Genomic DNA, 22721 nt, shown 5'->3' on the forward strand with positions numbered 1-22721 from the left:
CTGAGAGAGAAGAAACTGTGACTGGGTTAGGGCCATTCAGTGAGCAGGCAGGATTTGAACCTGGAGTCCTCAACCCTAGCCTGACACCTCATAACTGCTACTCTACAAGCAACACTCTGCTGGCAGCTCCGCACTACCTATTCTTTAACCAGCCTTATTTATTGGGTACAGACTTTTATTTCCTGCCTGGCCCCTAGCACACCACTGCCCTGGCTTTGTCCCTCATTTTGGCCCTTGAGGACATGCTGAATAGCTACGGACTTACTTACTTCATTTATCTCCTGGCTTTCTTCACAATGGGAACCCAAAGTGGATTACATTATTCTCCTTTCCTCCAAGTTTATCCTCACAACAACCCGGTGAGGTAGGCGAGGCTCAGAGTGTGTGACTCACCCACGGTCATCCATCAAGCTTCCATGGCAAGGTAGGAATTTGAACCTGAATCTCCAGATCCTAGTCTGACACTATCTGCTACACCATACTGGCTATGTAAGATTTTTAAGATGGCCTCCGCTGATCCTCCTTAACAATTTTGGAGAAGCTGATTTGCCATTACTGCTAAGGAGCTCCAGTAAGGTTCTGGGGAGTCATGGGTTTCTCCCAGGACTAGGTTGCCAAATCTGGGTTGGGAAATTCCTAGGGGTTTGGAGGTGGAGCCTGAGGACAGCAGGTTTTATTAGGAACACCGCAGGGGGTAATGCCATAGAGTCCACCCTCCGAAGTAGCCATTTCTTCTAGGGGAGCTGGAGATCTCCTGGAATTACAGGCCACAGAGATCAGTTCCCCTGGAGAAAATGGCTGCTTCAGAAGGTGGACACTATGGTATTATACGTAGCAGATTATACCTTGGTATTATACCTCCCCTCCCCAAACCCCACCCTCTCCAGGCTCCACCCCCTAAATCTCCAGGAATTTCCCAACTTGGATCTGGCAACCCTGGTTGGCAACCTTACCCAGGACACAGAGTGAAAACTACTGCTGTGGGTGCCAACCTGCCCATTCATGTTCAGTAGTTAAGCCAACAGAACAGGGGAGGATCTTTCTTCACATCGTATGTGTCGGTTTGCTAGGCCCTCTGCATTGAGAAGAGTTCAGCCACTTCCTTCAAAAGGAGTGTTTAGTAGGCCTCTTGGGTGTATACTGTCAAACAAAGCAATTCCATGATGGTGATGAAACCCTCTTCATTCTGTCTAGTTCATTTTTGTCCCATTCTTCTCCAGTTACTCCAGGAAACAAGCAAGGCCATTCGTTTATGGCTTTCGGCCGTTTATTTCCAAGAAACAGCTTCCATATTGACTTGTCCAAGCAGTTCAATCTCTTGGACATTTACCCAACGTTGCTGGTTCAGGTTGGGAAACATATTCAAAACCTCTGTTAAAGAGACAGGATAGGTTTCTTCAAGCTTGTTGAAAACCCTCAAAAAGTTAGACTGGAAGCGTTGCTGGCCCAATGTCACCCCACAAGCTTCATCGTTTCATGAGAATTTGAGCCAAGGAGAACAGACTAACCACTACATCACACTGACTGTCAACCCAGTTGAAGCGCCAGAATAAAAATGATTATTCTTCAACTTGCCATCAGATGTATAACCTGCCACTTGCATAAAAAAAAATACAGAATGTGGTCCAAGGAAACTGTAGAAGCTATGCAAAGTCGCATTTTAAAAATGCAGATTCAAAGCACGCCATATCTTTCAGGGCACGTTAGCAAAGTAATTGGATGGATGAAGCTGATCACTGACAAATCAATGGAAAGAAAAAAACATCTCCTAGGAGCTAACCCAGGTGAGTCTGATCTTGTCAGATCTCATGGCCAGGCTACAAGTGACGAATGACACATTGGGCCAGCAACGCTCCCAGTCTAACTTTTTGAGGGTTTTCAACAGGCTTGGAGAAACCTATCTTGTCTCTTTAACAGAGGTTTTGAATATGTTTCCCAACCTGAACCAGCAACGTTGGGTAAATGTCCAAGAGATCGAACTACTTGGACAAGTTAATATGAAAGCTGTTCCTTGGAAATAAATGGCCGAAATCCATAAACGAATGGCCTTGCTTGTTTCCTGGAGTAACTGGAGAAGAATGGGACAAAAATGAACTAGACAGAATGAAGAGGGTTTCATCACCATCATGGAATTGCTTTGTTTGACAGTATACACCCAAGAGGCCTACTAAACGCTTCTTTTGAAGGAAGTGGCTGAACTCTTTTCAATGCAGAGGGCCTTGCAAACCAACACACATAATGTGAAGAAAGATCTCCCCTGTTCTGTTGGCTTAACTAGTGAACATGAACGGGCAGGTTGGCACCCTCTACAGCAGTAGTTTTCACTCTGTGTCCTGGGTAAGGTTGCCAACCAGGGTTGCCAGATCCAGGTTGGGGCCTGGAGATCTCCCAGGTGACAGATCAGTTCCCCTGGAGAAAACGGCTGGTTTGGAGGGTGGACTTTACAATATTATATCCCACTGAAGCTCCACTTCACAAAAGCTCCGAGAATTTCCCAGGAATTGGCAGTCTTGGCCCTCTGAATATGTTGTTTGTTACTCTGGTCTTAAAATTGAGTCACCATGCCTCAAACTAATTCAAAAAGGCCACACATGAAAGAATCTAAAATTTTCCATTAGAGACACTAGTAAAGAATCCCCCCACATGAATTTTAATAAATTTTGCTGAATTGACACCAAGGTTACCACAGGCCAGATTTTCAAAAGCATACTTCAGTTAGCTTTGTACCCATCCAATTTCCCCCTAATCCCAGTATATTTAGGACTGGTGTGTACATTGCATGAATTTTTTGGGACTTAGTACTACATCTAATGACTCCAGTAGAAGGAAGTGCTAATGATTTAACAGCCAAGTTAAAAAATGAATGAAGTTTTGCTTGGTTTTCAAAATGTATTTCCCACCCACCCAATTCTATAGTTCCTTGTTGTCCACGGAAAAGAGTTGAACCAATTTAGTAAAACGGAAGTTGAGGGGAACCTTAAAGATGAACAACATTTATTCCAGCTTGACCCTGTGAAGAGGCAAGCTCTGGCTTACAAAGGCTCATGTGAATATAAAGGTTGCTAGTCTTTAAGGTACCCCTGGCCTTATGTTTTATTTTGGTTCAACAGACCAACACAATTCTCCCCTCTCCAAATTATCATGGAAACCAGCCAATAGTGCAGTTCTACTATCACCCCAAGATCCTATGTCCAACTGCACTAAAAAAAGAAGATATTCTATCACTTCCCATTCAGCTGGGAAATTTAAAAGCTGGAGACAAAATCCTATAAAAGGAGATGCCTGGGTGCACACAGGAGTGCGGTCTATTCACAGTGGTTGGTCTACATTTTGCTTGTAATATTGGCTAGAGTTAAGTGATAATGGAGAAACCTAGATAGTAGTTTAGTGGGTTTTTAAAAACTTTTAAACATAAAATAATTGCCCCTCAAACCTGGGATAGATTAGACCAGTATACAGAACAACCCTAAAAAAAAAGGAGTCAAGATCCAGAGATGTTGTATATATGCATGAAAGAAAGAACCTTCCCTAACACTAGGGGTTACTTCTGAATGATTACAGAAGCGATAAGCTACTTTTTAACTATGCAGTGGCTTGCCTCTTTTGCATCTGGGCCAAGAAACAGAGGGGTCTCTGTGGTAAATCTACACTACAAAGGGATACCCTACCAAAATAAGACTGGCATCAAATAACAATGTAACTTACTTTATAGTGTTTACTGAAAGTGCTAGGTGCAAAATTCACAGTATACTAATGGTTATAATAGAAATAAACATTTCATTCTATCCATTTTCCGTGTAACCACAACACAATACAAAGCATTTTATTCACTACTCTGTTTCCTGGTTAAATGTGTTCCAGATCCTCAGCCTGTTCTGTTATAACTAATTAATATACTGTGAATTTGTACTTAGGTGAGCCTGATCTTGTCAGATCTCAGAAGCTAAGCAGGGTTGGCCTTGGTTAGTCATTGGATGGGAGACCTCCAATGAAGACCAGGGTTGCAGAGGCAGTTGGTGGCAAACCACCTCTGTTAGTCTCTTGCCATGAAAACCCCACCAGGGGTCGCCATAAGTCAGCTATGACTTGAGGGCAGGGTTTCATTTCACTTTATATATATTCATTTAATGAAATTTGCTTCCAAGTAATGCCGAGAAGACTGAGGCACATGTAAATTTCATCCAATGGGTTTGCAATCTTGGCATAAAGATCACAAATTCCACCTATCAGTTTACACTCCCTCTGCAGCATTTTGAAGAGGTAGTTCTCTTCCCCCCCCCTTCCTGAAACAGACACCTAAGAAAGCGTTCTCCAATGCACTTTTAAATTTTTTTTTTTAAAAAAATCAGTAATAAATAACTTAGCAATTGATGTGGCAGTAACTAATGGCAATCGACCTCTCCAGAGACCTGGCATTGCTAAATTTATCCCCCTGAATCTCTGTCTGAAACAACTTGAATGGGGCAGGGAAGTGCAGCCCGGCTGGGTTGTAAAAATAAATGATCGGGATGATGTTATTGTAAGATGATAAAAGAGGAGGTGGGGGAGGATAAGGAGACTTCCCTGATTTCAATCAAACGGTGTTGCTTGTTGACTGGTGGCGACAGGCAGGCTGGGCCAGGCCCAGTGGAATGTCTTTGGCTGATGGAGAAGGTTGGGGGATAGAGCGGGCCAGATATCAATCACGCCGACAGCTCAGAGCTGACAAACGACAGACTCGCAGCAGAGAAAGGGGGTCACCCCTCTCCAAGTCGATTTTACAGCTTTAACTTACGCCAAACCCTGACCCCATCAAAGACACAGAACTTGAACACAGAGTTCGGAGGGAGGAACAGAAGTAAACGTATGTTACTGTACTCCACGTAAGCAAGGAATGGGTTACATTAATCAACCAGTGTTTAAGTTGGTTGATCCAGTAGGCCGGTGAAAGTTGAGAGCTATGGACACACACTTGTTTGTTTCTCTTTCATCCTCTGAGATGATACTTCAGAACCAAGGGAATCACAAAAATATAAATATTCCACATGGCCCTTTTTCCTTCTCAGAAGGAAGCCTTCATTTATTGCAATTTCTTTTGCTCCAACACCTCAAAACAGCATGGGCCTTATTTCTCCTTCGGTAACATCCATAACTATTGAAATTTGATTGATTTTTAAAAACAGATGATAGCTTAAAGCCCCTTTTAGGAAAAGCAGTACAAAAATGTGTGTGCATGTTTTGTGCCATCAAGTCATCTCCGACCTATGGTGCCCCTATGAATAAAAGACCTCCAAATCGTCCTATCATTAACAGACTTGCTCAGGTCCTGCAAACTGGAGGATGTGGCTTCTTTTATTGAGTCAAACCATCTCATTTTAGATCTTCCTCTCTTCCTACTGCCTTCTACTTTTGCTAGCATTATTGACTTTTCCAGAGTATTTTGTCTTCTCATGACTTTTTATATTCACAAAGTATGTGAATATAAAATTAATTGGTTGACAGTTCAACTGACTAAACCTGCTACATGGACTTCTGTGACATCAGCCATCTGGAACATTCCCCAAAAACTTGCTTGCAACTGGGGGGAATCTCAACCAAAGTCAGGGCCTTTTCAGTCCTGGCTCCGGCCTGGTGGAATTCTCTGCCTTTTGAAACCGGAGCCTGGCAGGATCTCTTGTCCTTCTGCTGGGCCTGTAAGACAGAGATGTTCCACCAGATGTATGATTGAGGTTGAGCCTGGCCTCCGCAGGCCATGTGGGGGGGAGGGGGATGAATGCTTAATACGCCCCCACCAGATTTTTTGGGTCACCATTCTGTTTCAGAACTCTGTTTTTATCCAAGTGAAGATAAGTTGAGTCGTACTGTGGTTGCCGCCCTCTTTATACTTTTTAAAATATTTATATGTAAACTGTGATCTTAATACGTTTTTATGAATCTGCAATTCTCCGTTGTGTTGTGATTATATTTTTAACTGATGTAATCTGCCCTGAGCCCATTTGCAGGGATGGTGGAATAGAAATATAATGAAAATAAATAAATTCACCTTTGAATAATAACTCCCTCCCTGCTCTCTAAACTAACTTGGAAACAGAGTCAAAAGACTCCTGCGGCATATTGCAAGTAGCAATTTCTTAATGGAGTTCAGCCAAACATGGCTACATATTGGTAGACTTCATACATGCCTCATTGGATATCCAAGAACATGCATGTGGGACCATTATCCAGGGACTCTCTCTAGATATCTGCCTACACATTGTGTGTTTCCAGCTAGGACAGTCGCACACCCACAGCCTACCTCACAAGATTTTTCTTAGGACAGAATGGAGGATGACAAATATAAGCTACTTTGGGTGCCCGTGGGGGAAGAAAGGTAGGGTATAAATGTAGTAAATAAAAAGAAATGTTTACCAGTTAATTATAATATTTAAAATAGTTTTTAGTCCATGTTTTAAAAGACTGGCTTCATTTGGGGGTGAGCAAGGGTGCCTCATATATGACCGTTAAAAGGTACTTGCGCAAATACCAGTACGTATTAAGACCGTGAAGAGAATATAATTATCTGAAGGCCAAGAGGAGTTTTCTAATTGATAGAACAAAAATGCTAACTTTGTAGCAATTTAATTTCTCTTCCTAACTGCTTTTCCTTGAAGGGTATGCCAAACGACTGGAGAAAAATGCCCTATCTAGTTAATGGGGTGTTATTTATCTTCATTATGAAAAGCTTCAATTGCCCATTTCTACACATCAAGCGTTTATTCAAGGGGCTGGACTTTTTCTCCAGGCCAGCTAGCAACCCTGTTTGAGGGTTAAAGCCAGAGAGCAATCGAATGCCTCCTACTGAGAGGACAATTTATGCTACACAATAAACCAGGTTTACCTCCCTGGAAGATCTAGGGAAGAGGGTTCCATCACTCTTAAGGCACTTCTCAAACGCACCCTTGATACAGAGACTTACCAGATGCAGTACTATTGAAAAGGGTGCCCTGGTCACCCTTAAGGAATGAGCAGACTGAGAGCAGAACCACAAGTGACAAAAGGCACAGATTGGACACTTGTCTGCTTCCCTCAAGTTTTGATGGGAAATGTAGGCAACTTGGCGGAATGTTGGACAAGTGACAGTTGAAAAGTCCATTGGACAGCAGTCAGAGAGCCAAGCTGCGAGACCAGGAGGCCTACATTTCCCATCAAAACTTGAGGGAAGCTGACAAGTGTCCAATCTGTGCCTTTTGTCACTTGTGGTTCTGCTCTAGGATGCCTACATTTCCCATCAAAACTTGAGGGAAGCAGACAAGTGTCCAATCTGTGCCTTTTGTCACTTGTAGTTCTGCTCTTAGTTGACTTAAATGCAGACACATCAGCTTTGATGATGCATATCTAGTAAGAAGCATATTTTGTACCAAATGGTAGATTTCACTCTGAAATTTCGTGAAGGTAAGAACGCCCACCCACCCCCCAGCCTAGGTGAGCTAAAGCAAACTAGACGCATGTGTCAGTTAAAAAGCCCAAGACAGCAATCACATGCACAGAATTTGGGGAGTAAATGTCAGTGAGCACCATAAGATTTACTTCTGAGTAAACACAGGTTGAATGCACATCCAAGTACATTACTGGCATTGCCAGCCAAGTTGAACCTATTGAGCTCCATTCTAAAAAACGATCCCCGTAGCAGATGTCTGTAGGTATATGCAGCCACAGATACACACTGGAGATAATAAAGCCTTGTGGTGAACTTTGGAAACATATAGAGTTAGCATAGCAACCGTCCCCAGTAAAACATGCTTTGAAAGAGGGGCAAGCTACCCGAGACGGTTATCAATAGTTTACAAAACAAAGCTGCCCCTCTCTGGTGCTGCCATAAGACCCTGGCATATGAACCGCCCAGTCTAGGGCAGGACATCTATTTGGACTCCAAGCAAATTCTGATGCCTGCCAAGCCCAGCGAATTCAGCTGAGGTCCTGCTGAGTCCAAAAGACTATCTGGTTTAATTGTCTGAATCTACTAAACTGTTAAAGAAATAAACAGAAAGATAGAGGAGGGGGAGGGGTTGATTGCATTCCTTTTTTCAACTAAAAATAGACAATATAAACATTATATCCAAGTTTTTAATAGTTACAAGGATCTTGCTGCAGGGTGAATGTGTCAATCGGATTGCACTGTCGCATTACATCAATAATACAGTTTTTTTTTTAAATATTCCCTTATTTAAATAAATTTGTATGTCCAAATATTTCAGTATATTACATGTCAGCGATTAGGTTTGGGCGGGTTTTTTGGTTGTTGTTGGGTGGTGGCGGCTTATAGAACCCGCTCCAAAATCGAAAACACCGTCAGCCAAAACAAGGGCTACGATTCTACCTACTTAAGAGTAAACCCTACAGAGCCCCACAAGCTGGGCAAACCCGCCGCGTGCGTTTTTACTCCAAAGCAAACTTAATTTGTGGACTTCTTCCGAAGCGATCAGTAAAATTGCAGCCCTCCCTCCCAAAAAACGTGCTCGGATCGGGTGTTTTAGACTCGAATCCGATACAAGCTTGCTGGAAAGCGGTCGCATTGCCATCTATGGGCCCGATTTGCGAACAAATGGAGGCAGAATCGGGCGGTTAATTGACGGAACACCTAAATTGCATCTTAAGGAGCAACTTCGTGTTTCTAAAAGAAATACACACAACTCTTCCACCAAGCGGGTGGGAGCGCAGAGTTTGCAACTGCAACTCGAAAGGCAAAGCACGCTTTTAGGAAACAACTTTTGCTATTGACAGCAGTGGGTCTACTTCAAAGTAAGACCCCTGTTTTAATAAAAAGGGCTCCGCGGATCTGCGAGACAGGTCTAAGCAGGTCTACTCTGAAATAAGTACCAGTTTATTCAATGGGGCTTACTCGCAGGAAAGTGTTCTTAGGATCGCAGCCTTGGTTGTTCGAGTACAGTTGCACCTTAGAGACTAACTCGATTTCCAAGGTATGAGCTTTGGAGAATCAATGGTCATAGATCCAGAGGAGTTAGCCGTGTTAGTCTGTAGTAGCAAAATCAAAAAGAGTCCAGTAGCACCTTTAAGACTAACCAATTTTATTTTATTGTAGCATAAGCTTTCGAGAATCAAGTTCTCTTCATCAGATGCCTGATCAGGCATCTGATGAAGAGAACTTGATTCTCGAAAGCTTATGCTACAATAAAATAAAATTGGTTAGTCTTAAAGGTGCTACTGGACTCTTTTTGATTTTGGAGAATCAAAGCTCCCTTCGGCAGTTGTTCTTATAAAGATAGATGGGGGGGGGGGCAGTCGATGGGATTAATAAAAGCAGAAAGAGGTTTCAGTTGACTTTTTAGGGAACGGAATCCCACGTGAAGGTTTGTTCCATAAAAAAACAAAAATTAGCCCAACGCGAACTTCGGGAACAACATCGGTCTGTGTCGATTCGCGTTTTCAAGACCGTGTGGACGGAAAACGGAGCGAAGCGGCTTCGGTGGCGCTGCGCCTGGGCGCTTTGGAGCTCCCAGTTGATGGAGGCCACGGCTGGGGGGCGGGGGGCGGGGGGTTCATTTGTTTGGGTGAAGGCGAATTAGGAGCCCCGGCCTCTGTCCCAACCGAAATTCATTTGCCGCGATAAATTACTTTTAAAGGCCACCCGACTATAAATCTGCCAGACAATTTTAAACACCAGCCTCAGTACAGCGTTGATAGCGTGGGGAGAGGAGGCAGGTCCCGTGGGGAGGGGCATTTAATAGTTAATACGGTTACCCCTCTTTGAGATTTGTTCTCGAGTTTTCTTACCAAGAATATGAAAACGGGCATTCATTTCACGTGCCTCTACCGCCCCGTTTTTTTTTTCCTGCCCTTCTTAACTTGGCAAGACAGGCCCATTAAAAAAAACCGTTTAAAGTGGCCATTTGTTTGAAAACCGTGAATTACCGCCCCAGGAAATATTATTTCAGCAAGTTGTTGGAGTGCAGGACTGCAATCCTTACCTGAGAGTAAACTCCATTAAACTGGAAGGAATTTACTCCGTGTACAGGTTTCATGGCAGAGACAGATGAAAAGGATTTTGTTTGTTTGTTGCAGAAATCTGAAGAAAAAGAAAACCCACAGAGGACTGGCCTCTAGCTGTGAGATTGTCAGTCTTCCCCTTATTAACATTTTTGACTTATTTTCCCTAGCCCACAGATTAGAGTCCTCAAAAAGATGTAGAAATATTAAAAGTTGGCAGCCACAATAAAAGCTAGTCTAAAGAAAACATGAAGTAGGCCTCTTTGGCAGGAAAGATCCTTTTCAACTGGAAAATGGGTTTTGGTTCTCCAGCACCTTTAGCAGGCCATGGATGTGTAATGAAGGGAACGCTGTTCTATTTTTATTCTGCATGTTAGGAAAAAACTCCTGTTTTCAAGAGCAGCACAAGTTCTATACAAGTATATTACAACCTGGATTCGATGTGGATTTGACAGCCAAGGCTGAGAAATTAAGTGTTACAGGGAACCTAAAATCCTCTCCCAGGGTTGTCTTACTGCCACCCCTCTAGAAAGAAATAATAAACTGCCATCCCGGCCTCATTTGCAACCTAGTTCAGTTGCAGTATTTGGTTAAATGATGAGTAAATATAGTACTGTGGTCTGCTCAGCTGGTACAATAGAAGTTCCAGCCAAGGTGCTAGTCCTCTTGACTTCTCTCTCAATCATCATTTTTTAAAATAGTTGATCATTGAAATACCATTGCATACTAAATAGGATGGGAGTATCTCTTTACCAGTTTGTGAGCCACACACACCCCAACACAAAACAAGACCGTTATCGGTCACACAGTATCAAAATCTGACTCCCAACTTTCCTTCTTGTTTGCTCACTATGAAATCTATGAAGACGTGATCCAGTGAGACAGCAGGACTAAAAAGAGAAGATGGGAGTGTTTTTTTTAAAAAAAACTTTCATGCTAGAGTCACAACATTAAGTACACTTACTGACAAGGAAGTCAGTCCCATTAACTTTAAACACGGAAATTAAAGGGCATAAAGTAATTATTCTTGCAGAGAGAATCTTGGTCTTATAGGCCTGTTGGAAGGATTATTAAAATAGTCCATATCCTGGCAATGGACTGTAATAGTACTACACACTTACTAACAGTCCTTCTTTCCCTAAGGATCCTTCATAAATGATCACTTCTCACAAGGCATGGCATAAACCCAGCCCATGCGCATACCTTTGCCTACATATATATTCACTAGGGAGGTATACTTAGCCACATTATCCCAGCAGATACGCACATAGTCATGCTTAAGCATGTAGTCATAATGTGAAATAATCCCCTTGTAGTGAAATAATCCCCTTGTAGTTCCTACAGGTTTCCTTGCCTTGTAGACAATAAGCATAATTCCAGTACCCCTTCTCAATACCAGCCTCTCTGCCACTTGAATGCAGGTAATTTTATGCCTGTATCCAGGTAGATAATCACTGGATGTTTCCCACTGGTGGTGATTTCTGTAGAAAGAACACTCCGTCTCTCTCTCTCTCTACACAAGACATCTTACTCAGGGATGCTCAAGTGACTTACTTTCTGTGCGGTCTTCTAGTCAAGTGTACTCTGTCTCCCTAGCAGTGCCTGTGTATCCACAATGGGAGAACAAGTGTAAGATCTTGCTTGATCGTTCCTGTGTAAGATTGTCTTGCGTAGAGTGACTTTCAGTTCACTGTATGCCAGCAATCCAATCAGGAATCAAAAAGGGGGAGCCAATGTACGCTTCCCATTCCTGAAAAGTCTCCAGTCTGGTTTTCAGCATTTGCCTAGGATTTCAAAGGAGCAGGGGGTGGGAAGGACTTCTGATGGTCAAGGCCAGAAGTTCTCCAGTTTCACCTCCCTGACCTCAGGATCTCCTTATCTCTCTAATGATACTATTTGGCACTGTTTTCAGCGACTAGAAATGGGGAGACTGCATTCAAAAAAGGTGGGATTATCCTTTTTTAAAAAATCTAGTGCACTGCAGACATGAGTTACTTTCAGACCAGGTTCAGACATGCTTCTGCTACTTCATCCAAAGAGCACCGTTCTGATATATGTCTCTTCCATATCTCTTCCACCTCCAAGCAAATAGAACATCCTTCTCTTTGTGCTACAAAGAAAGATTATGAGCTGTCCCATCTGATGTCACAACAAACCTTGGTTAGAACAAACTGTGGTTCGTGAACCAGCCGCAACTCATAGTTTGAAATTACAACTTTGTACCAAACCCTAGTATGTGGTGCCATCTTCATCTAGACTAACTGGGATTTGATCTAACGATGTGCTTTATGTTTGACATCTTAATGCTAGAGTGGTTGTTTTGGAGGGTCCTGAAAACGTTTTGTTAGAGAGCTCAAGACAGTAAAGCTGCTAACCCCGGTGCTAGAATGAAGGCCTTGTTTGTTTGGTCTCCAGGGCAACTAGTAGTTGACCACTATATAAGACTGGGTGCCAGACTAGATGAACTACTGGTCTGATCTTGTAGGGTTCTTCTTAAGTTTTTACATCTTTGACTCACAGAAAACCAATGCACCATTCTCTCTCCCAAGCTCCCCAATGGCAGAGAATAAAGAAGCTGGAATTACTTCTACCGAGGAAAAGAAGTACGTACCAAATGTGGATCTCCTGCCAGGCAAGGTCCCCTGCCGAGTCTGGAGGCTGTGCAAGACACTGCTTTCAAAGTGCCCTGCAGTCCAAGACGGCGGCATCTCTGCGGGGCTGACATAGGCACCGGGGTAAGGACTGGAGTAGGATCCATTGACGGAACGCACCAGAGTGTTGCCGTACTGGTCGCGTCCTCCGGCACCCAGTAACAGGGGGCTCTGGTAACTATCTCGTCCAGTGCTGCCACCACCTGGGGGACTGTGCGAGTAGGAAAACCCTGACGGCGGGTGAGGGCTGCTGGCATTGAAGTGGGATGTGTCAGCACCGGCTGCCTGTGCCCAGCCTGGGTGGCTGCTCAGGGGGTGGCTCTGGTGGGCAGGCTCACAGCTCTGCAGGTAAGGCAGGCCCTGCAGCATGGAGGGCACCCGGCTGGTGGGCACATACACAGCTGGACTAGGTGGCGAATGCAAGAAGTTGCTGGAGTCATGGGAGTATGCCGATTGGCCAGGGTTAGGGGCAAGAGCCAAGCTCTGGTACATTTTATATCCTTCAAACCGGGGGCCAAGAGGGTGAAGCCACAACTGCCCGGGGTGCAATCAGGGCAAGTCCAGGAAGTGGGACATGAAGAGCTGAGCAGGTCCTCTGCAGCGGTTGCAGTTGAGGCAGCTTTCAAGCACCTGAAAACAGGAGAGCAAAGAAATAAGGTTCCAGAGCTGTAACTGATCTCCAGCCTGCGTGCCCCTAGCCACGGAAAGAGAGCAGCCACAGCAAGTTGGAAGGTTGGGTTCATTTTTAATGGCGTGAGCTGCTACCAGCTCGTGCTTGCCTGGCAGGAGATAAAGCCATGGGAAATGCTCTCCTAGCTTAATTGGTCCATGTGAAACCAAGGAAGAGCCAGGCTTGCAGGAAGACGTAATTATGCATTACCTTTCTCATCCTTCTGCAGAAGAACTCAGGACTTGCCCTGTTTTATCTTCCTAACAACCCTGCGAGGGAGGCCAAACAGAGACAAACACAGATTGGCCCCAAACCCACCCACGCAGCTTCACGGCCAAGCACATTTTTGAAGGCAGATCTGTTCCCTTCAAAATCCAGGCCTAGCAAGCTTTCCATAACACCTCACTGTCTCTTGCACAAACTCTTCACAGTATTAAGACAAAGGGAAACCTGCGCTCCTTTCTAGAACTTTACTTCCTTATGAAGGGAGCAAGTGGGACTGACTTTCAAGGAGACCTGGCAATCTCCATGCATTTCATTGCTCAGCACAACAGCGCTGTTTTTTTCCCAGGGTTGCAGTCACAACCACAACTGCATATAGAGCAAAGAATATTAGTTTAATTCTGCTTCATTAAAAACAAATTCTGTGGACGCAAATGGAATCCTCATGGATCGTACCTAGAAGCCCAGATTTACACATGGTGTCCAAGAAGTCCCAACCAATCAAGAAAATCTGATAAATCCACAACAGATAAAGCACAACAGATTTATTTGGGGATAGAAGGAACCATACGATTCTCTGTTGTCTCTGACACAAGAGACAAAACCCCTCTGGAACTCATCATTAAATTCACTTGCAGTGCAATCTTAAGAAGAGTTACCGCCGTCTAAGACCAGCCAGTTTGGTGTAGTGGTTAAGAGCATGGGACTCTAAACTGGAGAGCCGGGTTTGATTCCCCACTCCTCCACTTGAATCCAGCTGGGTGACCTTGGGCTAGTCACAGTTCTCTGGAGCTCTCTCAGCCCCACCCACCTCTGGGGTGTTTTGTTGTGGGGATAATAATGACATACTTTGTAAACGGCTCTGAGTGGGCATTAAGTTGTCCTGAAGGGCGCTATATAAATCTAATATTATTATTATTGAAATCAACGGGCTTAGACTGGAGTAACTCTACTTAGGATTGCACTTGTGGGGTGTTCGGTACAAAACATGCATAGGATCACAGAGGAAAGCCAGGAACTTTGGAACACACTGCTCTGAGAAGGACAATGGGCCTTTATTCCAGCGAAGCGTCCTTGGGACTAAAATGTCAAATTGCAGTTTTTAAGGATATGCTATTCTGAAATCCCATTATTTTGAAACTGCTAGAGAAGAAAAACATTTGGGTGTTTAAACAAGTTTTGCTATAACTCAGTGGGAAGTCACAAGACAGAACAAGGCTAAAGTATAAATCTGCCATATCTTAACGCTATCTAGTCGTCACCCCTATACAGTTGGGGCTGACAAAGAGAAGTATTTCACACACCACCTAATTAACACATGGAATTCACAGCCGCAGGATGTGGTTGATAATGGCAATTGTCTTGCATCAATCATTAAAAAAATTAGGCACATTCTGGGACGATGGGGGTAGTAAAGGTGATTGGCCATGATAAATAGAACCTCCAGTTCCAGGAGCAGTATAGCTCAGAAGGACAATGCTGAGGAAAGACGGCCTTCCTATTTAGGAGCACAGCTAGAAATGGGTCTGCTCTAGAGGCACCCAGAAACGGATCCGAACAGAATTCTGCAACAAAGGCAACTCCTGTGGCTTCTGTCTGGACAGGGCAAATATCCACAAGGCGACTAATAGCGTAAGGAAAGCAGAGTGGCTATTCAACTGAAACTCCTCCACATGCCGATCCGAAAAGCGTTGCCTTTCCGCGGTATCAATGCGAACAGTTACTCGCATGTGGAAGCGGCTTGCCCGGCTGAGGTTAAACCGAAACCTCAAACTGCCGCAAGCCGTTTCGACGGAAGAATACGCTCTGAGTTTTGACAGATTAACGGGGCAGATGAAATACGAAGCCCGCCTGGTTCCCGGTGGATTGGACCGCAGTCCCAACGCAAATTCGAGTCCGCTTTGCCGGTGAACGCGCTTGTAGTAGTGACCTAAATGGAGCCCAAACCTAAGAATCGCCACCCAAGTCAATTTCTTTTAAATATACAGTTTAGGATTACTCCCTAAGTAGGTCTGCGCGGAAGAAATGGGGCTTTCCTCCTACCTAAGTGTGCCTCTGGTTGCAGACTCGAACCTAACTTGCTAGGACGGAAAACGCTTCGAACTGGGTGGGCTTTCTTTCCAAGTAACTTGCTGAGAACGAGAAACCAAACTAAATAACCCCTAAGATGTGAAGTTCATAATTACTTTTCCTTTCCAATATGTTCTCTCCCACTTCGCGGTCGTCGGATCTGCAAAGAAGCCCTTTTCCGAGCAGCTGCTCACCCCTTTAAATAATAACCCCGTATTTCCAATGCGGGAAGATCCATAATATCCAGAAAGGGGAGATTAAGCCAAAGCACCAAAACCCCAAAAGCTTCCAAACAACCCCCAAGCGCTCCAACCTCCCGACAAAAAAACCTGGCACGAAAGTCAGTGTGGACGTTGGCCCTGGGAGACACGGGTTCGAATCCCGCCATGAAGTGCACCGGGTGCTATTGAGCCCCCTTTCTAGATTTAGCCCGCCCTCAAAGGGTTATTTCAAAGAGAAGAACGGGAGTCCGGGAGTTTTGGTGAAAGATCGGGGCTGACTTCCAAGGCGACCTGGCTGTCTCAATGCAATTATTATATTAACCAAGAGACAGGCGTAGGGTTTTCTTATTATTATTAAAAAAAATAGACTCTGGAAATCGCTAAATTACCAAATAGAAATTAACTTCAAGTCGCCCAAGTATTCGGGCTGAAATCGCGACCTATAATTCTGCAAGAGGACTGCTTTCAAGAAACTTGAACTTTAGATTATATTTGAAAGGTCGTCAGTTACCCTCTCGGGCTGCCCAAACTTCTCTGGAGTCTTGCAAGTTAAAAAATCTCTAGAGCCAGAATGAGCCCGGGAAAGGGGGACAACAATGAAATCGGGGCCGGAGAGTTGCTACTCAAGGTTGCCTGATTCATTGGTTTTTAATGGCTCCTTAACTCGGAAATAAGCCTTCTCAGTATGTGGCATTTTCTCCCAAGAGTTCCACAATTGTGGTTTGGGATCCCCAACGCAGCCTAAACGGCAGCTTATTCGTTGGAAGCTCGCTTAGCTGGTCAATAGGACTCCTTCGGGAAACTTGTGAGCTGTTTAAAAATACCTTCCTGAACTCAGTTGACGCTTACCTCCAAGTAACAGCAGAATCGAATCTGATTTTACCGCCCGATCCTCCTGCACCGAATAAATCCGCTCGGATTGCTTAGCAGCAAATCTCACTGAATCTACAGAGACTTCCGAGTAAACGTGCATCGGATCGGGCCGCATGCTTCTCGGGAAAATAAAAATCTTGACATCCCCTAGAAGGATTTGCCGAAATTTTAAAACGGCTTTTTCGAAGTTGCACACTTACTTGAGAGTAAACCCACATAAACCATGCAAGCTCCCACACGTCCCTATTGCAAGCACTATGTTTTTTTAAAAGAAAAAGGCTACGATCCTCAACTACGTGTTGGATAGAAAACTGCCTGCTTTACGGATAATAGGACTTAGTTTTTTCTTGTAAGATCTGGGTATAGAAGATAAAGGCTTTCGGGAAAGTTTTAAAAAAGGCTTTCGAAGATCTCTTTGGTGCAACAGTAAGCAACCTCGGGTGGGGGTTGGGGGGAGAGAGAATGAGAGCATCGCCCATGTTTGCAAAACAATCTGCAAAAGACGGGCTTTTAAAAGGGAGAGGGGGGATTTAAATCAGCAAACCCGTAAATCACAGGAGCGGTTATCAATAGTTGGGCTAATCAACCCCCCCCCCTTCGGTGCCTCCCAAAGCGTGTCATTATCTGGCCAGATAAACCCGTCTGGAAAGCAGATAAGTCCGCAACACACACACAGACAGAAGTACTTACGTCGCAGTGAACAAGGAGGAGAGGAAAGTTGCATGGCGAGGCGGGTCGATTTAAAAAAAAAAATTCCAACCAGAGAATCCCAGCAAAAAAAAGAAGGGGGGGGAGGGAGCGCTGACTCCCAGCCACCCCCCAAGGCAGAGCTTTTAAGAGCAGCCCGCCCTTTGAAGCCGGAGCGCGCCGCTGCTCCTGCGCTCTGTTATCTCCGATCCCCTGATAGCGCCTTTTGACCCGGCTCGCCTATCTTGTCTTAACTAGCTCCTCTCTCGCCTAATCTCGGACTTAAAGTGATTCCCTTCATCTGTGGCTCGGCCCCTTTACTGCGGGGGGGGGAGGAATGGGGCTGCGTCACGTGATTCCCCACCCCTCCCTTCAGGCTGTGCGAGGCTGGGTGGCTAGCAGAAGGGAGGGGTTTGGCTCCAGGAAACTACGAATGGGAGCCCCCCTTTGGGAGGGGGGGTGAGTCCAAAAACCACGGATAGGCGCCTCCTTTTTAGGGAGCTTTGAGTCGCAGAAGCCACGGATGGGTGGCGATTCTCTGGTGTGCCTTTAGAGCTAAGGAGCTGTTTTCTCCTTCCCTAGTCGGACTGCTGGAGACTCAGAGGCCTTTCCCATAGAGGGTGGTGGTTAATGATTAGAACTTGTCGCCAATCAGAAACGGCTCTTCGCGCCAACGCTAATTTGCGGTCCGGATCGGCCCTTCTCAGAAAGTTCGCTCCAGAATCGTAGGCTTCGACGCCCTTCCCGGTTTAGATTCGTGACCCGCGCTCTCCTAAAAACTGGGGGCTGCGATCCTATGCGCCCTTATTTGGAAATAGTCGCCCTGAGCTCGGCGGGAGTTACTGCTGTGATGCGCTGGATTGGGCTGCGCTCTGACTTCTTGGAGAGGCGACTTATTCGTTTTATTCATTTACGTTATTTAGAGTCTGCCTTTCTCAGGGAGACTCAAGGCGAGTTACATAGTACATTCAGTTTCAAGGGCATTTCAGTCATGAAATAGGTTATAGAAATACACACTTGCAAAGATTTAAAACCAGCAGGAATCCAATACAGAGTTGAAAAGATGCTGGAGGAGACCATAAGCCGTTCTAAGACTGACATATGTTAAACAACATCGAACGGCCCAGAAGGATCAGGGTTCGGTTCTGGTGCTAGATTTCCTCTTTTTCTTTCGCTTTTTGTTTTTATTGATTTTCACGGTCGCCGACCCCCTTCAGAAATTTCTTTCTGATGTTTTTATTTTCCTTTTAAAATGTATTTTATCCACCCCGCTAGATATTTTCAATTCATCGCATCCATCTAAGGTCAGAACATGTGTACGCTTGTTCAAAAACCTTTATTTAAACAAACAAACCCGTGCTCTTGAAATGCTGTAAGGGCTCACGTTTGATTTGCTTTCCACCAGGCAAGTTAAACTGGAACTTCTTTTTAATGGTCAGAGAATAGTCTTTCCATGAAAACACACACACACAAATCTTCTCGGCCATCTTGTACATACATTATATAATACTTAATTAGGGGAAAGAACTAGATCGGCCTTATCACATAGATGCAATATGGCTGATTGGATATTTTTTTCCCCAGCGAAGAAAATATCAAACGCTCAGCGCTGATGTTTTATTTTTAACTTTAGCAGAATTTTTTTGTTGGCTATGCATTCTAGACTCGTCTTTCACAGTTTACCAGCTCTTGAAAATCTCCTCTCTTAACAGAAACATCTCCACCATGCCTTTAAAAAAAAATCAGAAGACAGACAAAAATATCTGGCACTAATAAGCAATTGCTGGAAGTTCCAGTGAACTTGAAACCCGGACTGAATGCGCCCTGGCTGCGCTCCAGGGTGAAGAAAAGATCGTGTCAGTTTCAAGAATCTCCTCTCTCCCAAGCCGCTTGGAACTTGCTGTTCTGGACTTCTAGAGTTGGAACCGGAACCGGCCACGACAGGCTTTCGGAGTGGGTGAAAAAAAACTCCTTTAAAAGTCAAGAGGTCAGGACTGGTTGGCTTTCTCCGTTTCCAGCAACGGTGTGAACGATTATTACTATTTTTTAAATGATCGCTTTAGTAGAGCTATAGAGATGACTGTGGCCCTTTAGTTTCAATGGGTTGAAATCCAAAAATTATGACAGCGCTGGGTTGGCCGCATGGGGAAAAGACCAGCTTTTTTTTTTTTAAAGGAAAATCCCAGTTTCTTTTCTGAATAGGGTGTTAGATGAAGCCGAACAATGCCGTTAATATTATTATTAGCTGCCCGTTTCAAGTTTGTAATATCATTTATGTTTTTTTATTTTGCATTGTCAGTCTTTTAATTAAAAACACGCTGAAATGGACTTCAAAATTAACCCGGTCCCTTTCCCAGCTCCACTTTGGAGTGTTTGGTTGGAGTTAAACCCTGTTGAGTTCAATGGGGTTTACTCTGCAGTAAGTGTAGGAGTGCAGCCTTCACATGCTAGTCCAAACTGTTTATTCAAAAGGAAGAGCTCATTTCAAGGGGTTATATGCAGCTAAATTTACATGGCTGGGGATATTTTAGAGCGAGTTCCGTTGGCTTCACAGGGACTTCTACAGGCAAATGGAACAAGCTTGTTTATGTCAGGCAAGAATGGGGGTATTCCAGCAGGGTAGCCCCCCCCCAGCCCACCTGGTTGCAGATTTCAGCCTTGGCAGGCCCTAAAATGTCAGGCTATGGATGACAGGATACAGCAGACGCATCCCTGGCCCATTTGCAGTAAGACACAGGTACTTAGTCAAATGGATTTTATTCAGAAATCAGATCATTTCTATATTCAGGTCCATAGGTCTACTTAGGAGCAAGATAAGCATCTAAGCAGCTTGAGTAGAAAATTGACAGGAATGACATGAGAAAAGTACAACCCTTTTCTAGTTCACTTTCCCTCTCCCTCCTAATTCTAAACAATCTTTTGCTGCTCTTTTTTTGTGAGGACATACATGACATAGAGTCAAGTGTTCTTACATGCAAGTGGTTTAAACATATGTACCCCATCAAGCAATTTCTCACAACAGCAAAGCGTAATGTAGCCCTTAGTTTTCCAATAGAATAGCCAGAAAGTCTCCTAGTTCCAAGTTATCCACCAAACCCAGTTGTACTAAGAGAGAAAATGCAGCTGTAAATGGGATCACTATCTTAAAGGGAAACCAGAGGTAGTTTTAATTCACTCCCCTCCAGCCTCCCTATAGGACCAGATGCAATGAGAGAATCATTGGAAAAAAGACTAGAGCAACTATTTCATTTCACATAATTCATGCATATCAAAAATCTCTTAATACAAAGTCTATACAAAAGGTGTGCGCAAAGTGTGAGTGAGCAAAGTTCCTCTAGGACCCCTTAGATCCTTATAAAAGAAATACTATAACTGAATGCCAGTGTGGTGTAGTGGTTAAAGTGCTGCACTAGAATGTCGAGATTTGGATCTCCACTCTGACATGGAAGCTCATGGGTGACCTTAGGCCAGTCACCTATTCCCATTTTTGTAGCACAGTGGTTAAGTGGTTGGGTTGCAAATCAGCATTCTGATGGTTTGACTCCCATTATTGCCATGAGCTCAGCAGGTGGCCCTGGGTAACCCACTCCTCTCAGCCCCAGCTCCCCAGCTGTATTCTGGGGATAATAATAACACTAACTTGTTCACCGCTCTGGGTGGGGCACTAATCTTTCTAGAAGAACAGTATATAAGCACTATGATGATGATGTCAGCTTTCCAGGAACCTGCATCTACCAACATAAAATTATTTTTTAAAAAAAGATATTAAAATCCAGTATTAAAATCTCAGCATAAAAACATAGACCCTGAAATCACAGACAGCTTAAAGTAAGGGTTTCCAGATTAAAATAGTGTTTAAAAAATTAATCCCTTAATTAAAGATCAGCCTACCTCACAGGTTGCAGAGCGGAGAACCATGTAGGTCATTTTGGGTCCTCACAAGTATAAACTAAGCAATAATAATAAATGTTTTCTGGGAGGGATTTCCATAAGTGTTGGTGCTATCATGTTAAAGGCCTGGAGTAGCTGCTAAAAAGCTGAGCTATCAAAGAAATAGAACAAATAAATTGTGCAGACCCACCTCTGGGAGGCACAGAGAGAAGAACTGGGCTGGCTGAAATATATAAAAAAGGGCAATGCTGGTCCCAGATGGCTTAGGGTAGGGGTTTCCAAACTGTAGGCACTTCTGGGGTTCTGAAGAAGAGTAGCGGACACTCCTGCCATGAGAAATGGGACTAATCTTAAAATGGCTACCATTGGGAGATAATTAGAAATGATCAGGAAGTTCCAAGTTTACTTCTGTTAATTTGGAATGGAGAATCCTTATCTATCCAAAAGTGATGCCTTTTGGGGTCCTATGAAGAATCTCCTGCTCCAACAAAGTGGAGGAAAATCAAAATGAGTTGTTTTGGGGAAGAAGCAAGTGGGTGCCAGGAGAGAGATCAGAATCAGGGGTCATTTCATAGCAAAAGAGCTGGAGGAACTCATTAGCATAACTCATTAGCATATGCCATACCCTTGCCATTACCAGAGGTGTGTCATTAGCATGACTGATTTGCATATGCCACACCCCCTGACATCACCTATCCTGGCTGTTTTGGACCCAATCCTGGCCGTTCAGGGCTGAAATTGGGCCCAAAATGGCAAAAAGAGGATGAAAATGGCTGAAAAGGGGCACAAAATGGTCAGTATCGGGCTGCTGCTGAGCGGGAGAGTGATCCACCACCCATCAGAGGCCCGATCCAGGCTGTTTCGGCCCCAATCCAGGCTGAAATGGGCCCAAAATGGCCAAGAGTCATGTGACCTCTTTGGGGAACTGCTGGAACTGTGTTCCTGTGCGTTCCCCCTCGAAATGAGCCCTGATCAGAATTATATCAGAATTATCAGAAAGGTAATCACCACTACCTTGAATGGAGCATGGAAGTAATTAGACACATTCTGAAAATTATCTCCCTGCAGCATAATGGTTAGAGTGATGGACTGGAAACTTAGACTCAAATCCCCTCTCGGTCATGGAAGCTCATTGGGTGTCCGCAGTCACACACACACTCAGTCTAAATTGCTTCACAGGGTTGTCGAGAGAATAAAATGGTGGAAGGGAGAATGGTGTACACCAAGTTTGGTTCCCACTGGGGGAAAAGGTGGGGAATAGATCAAGTAAATAAAATATATTTGTATGAACTGAAGCTTTGAAGCCAATGGAAGGTTTTTCAAGGTGCAGCCTCACCTATAGAGCAGTGCAATGATCAGAGCACGGACCACTGTGACAAAACCATGAGTGATTCTGCACACGTTGGATAATGCACTTCCAATCCTCTTTATAGATCACTTGGAATGGATTTTTTTGTGTGCGGAACAAAAAGC

General features: G+C 44.2%; 1 protein-coding gene across 2 annotated transcripts in view; it reads right to left on the minus strand.

The window, feature by feature from the left end:
- GATA5 (GATA binding protein 5) overlaps positions 1-22721 on the minus strand; it is a 61803-nt gene that overhangs the window by 17895 nt on the left and 21187 nt on the right. The window contains exons 1-2 of one of the 2 annotated variants that reach the window (XM_054980670.1): positions 17361-17447; positions 12575-13244 (exon numbers count right to left, since the gene is read on the minus strand). In XM_054980670.1, coding sequence (XP_054836645.1) covers positions 12575-13106 — 532 coding nt within the window. In that variant the 5' untranslated portion in view covers positions 13107-13244; positions 17361-17447. Of the gene's footprint in view, positions 1-12574; positions 13245-17360; positions 17448-22721 lie in introns of those variants that run through there. The other variant, XM_054980669.1, reaches the window with a different exon arrangement.

This window comes from Eublepharis macularius, chromosome 5 (genome assembly GCF_028583425.1).
Source record: "Eublepharis macularius isolate TG4126 chromosome 5, MPM_Emac_v1.0, whole genome shotgun sequence".
Lineage (NCBI taxonomy): Eukaryota > Metazoa > Chordata > Lepidosauria > Squamata > Eublepharidae > Eublepharis > Eublepharis macularius.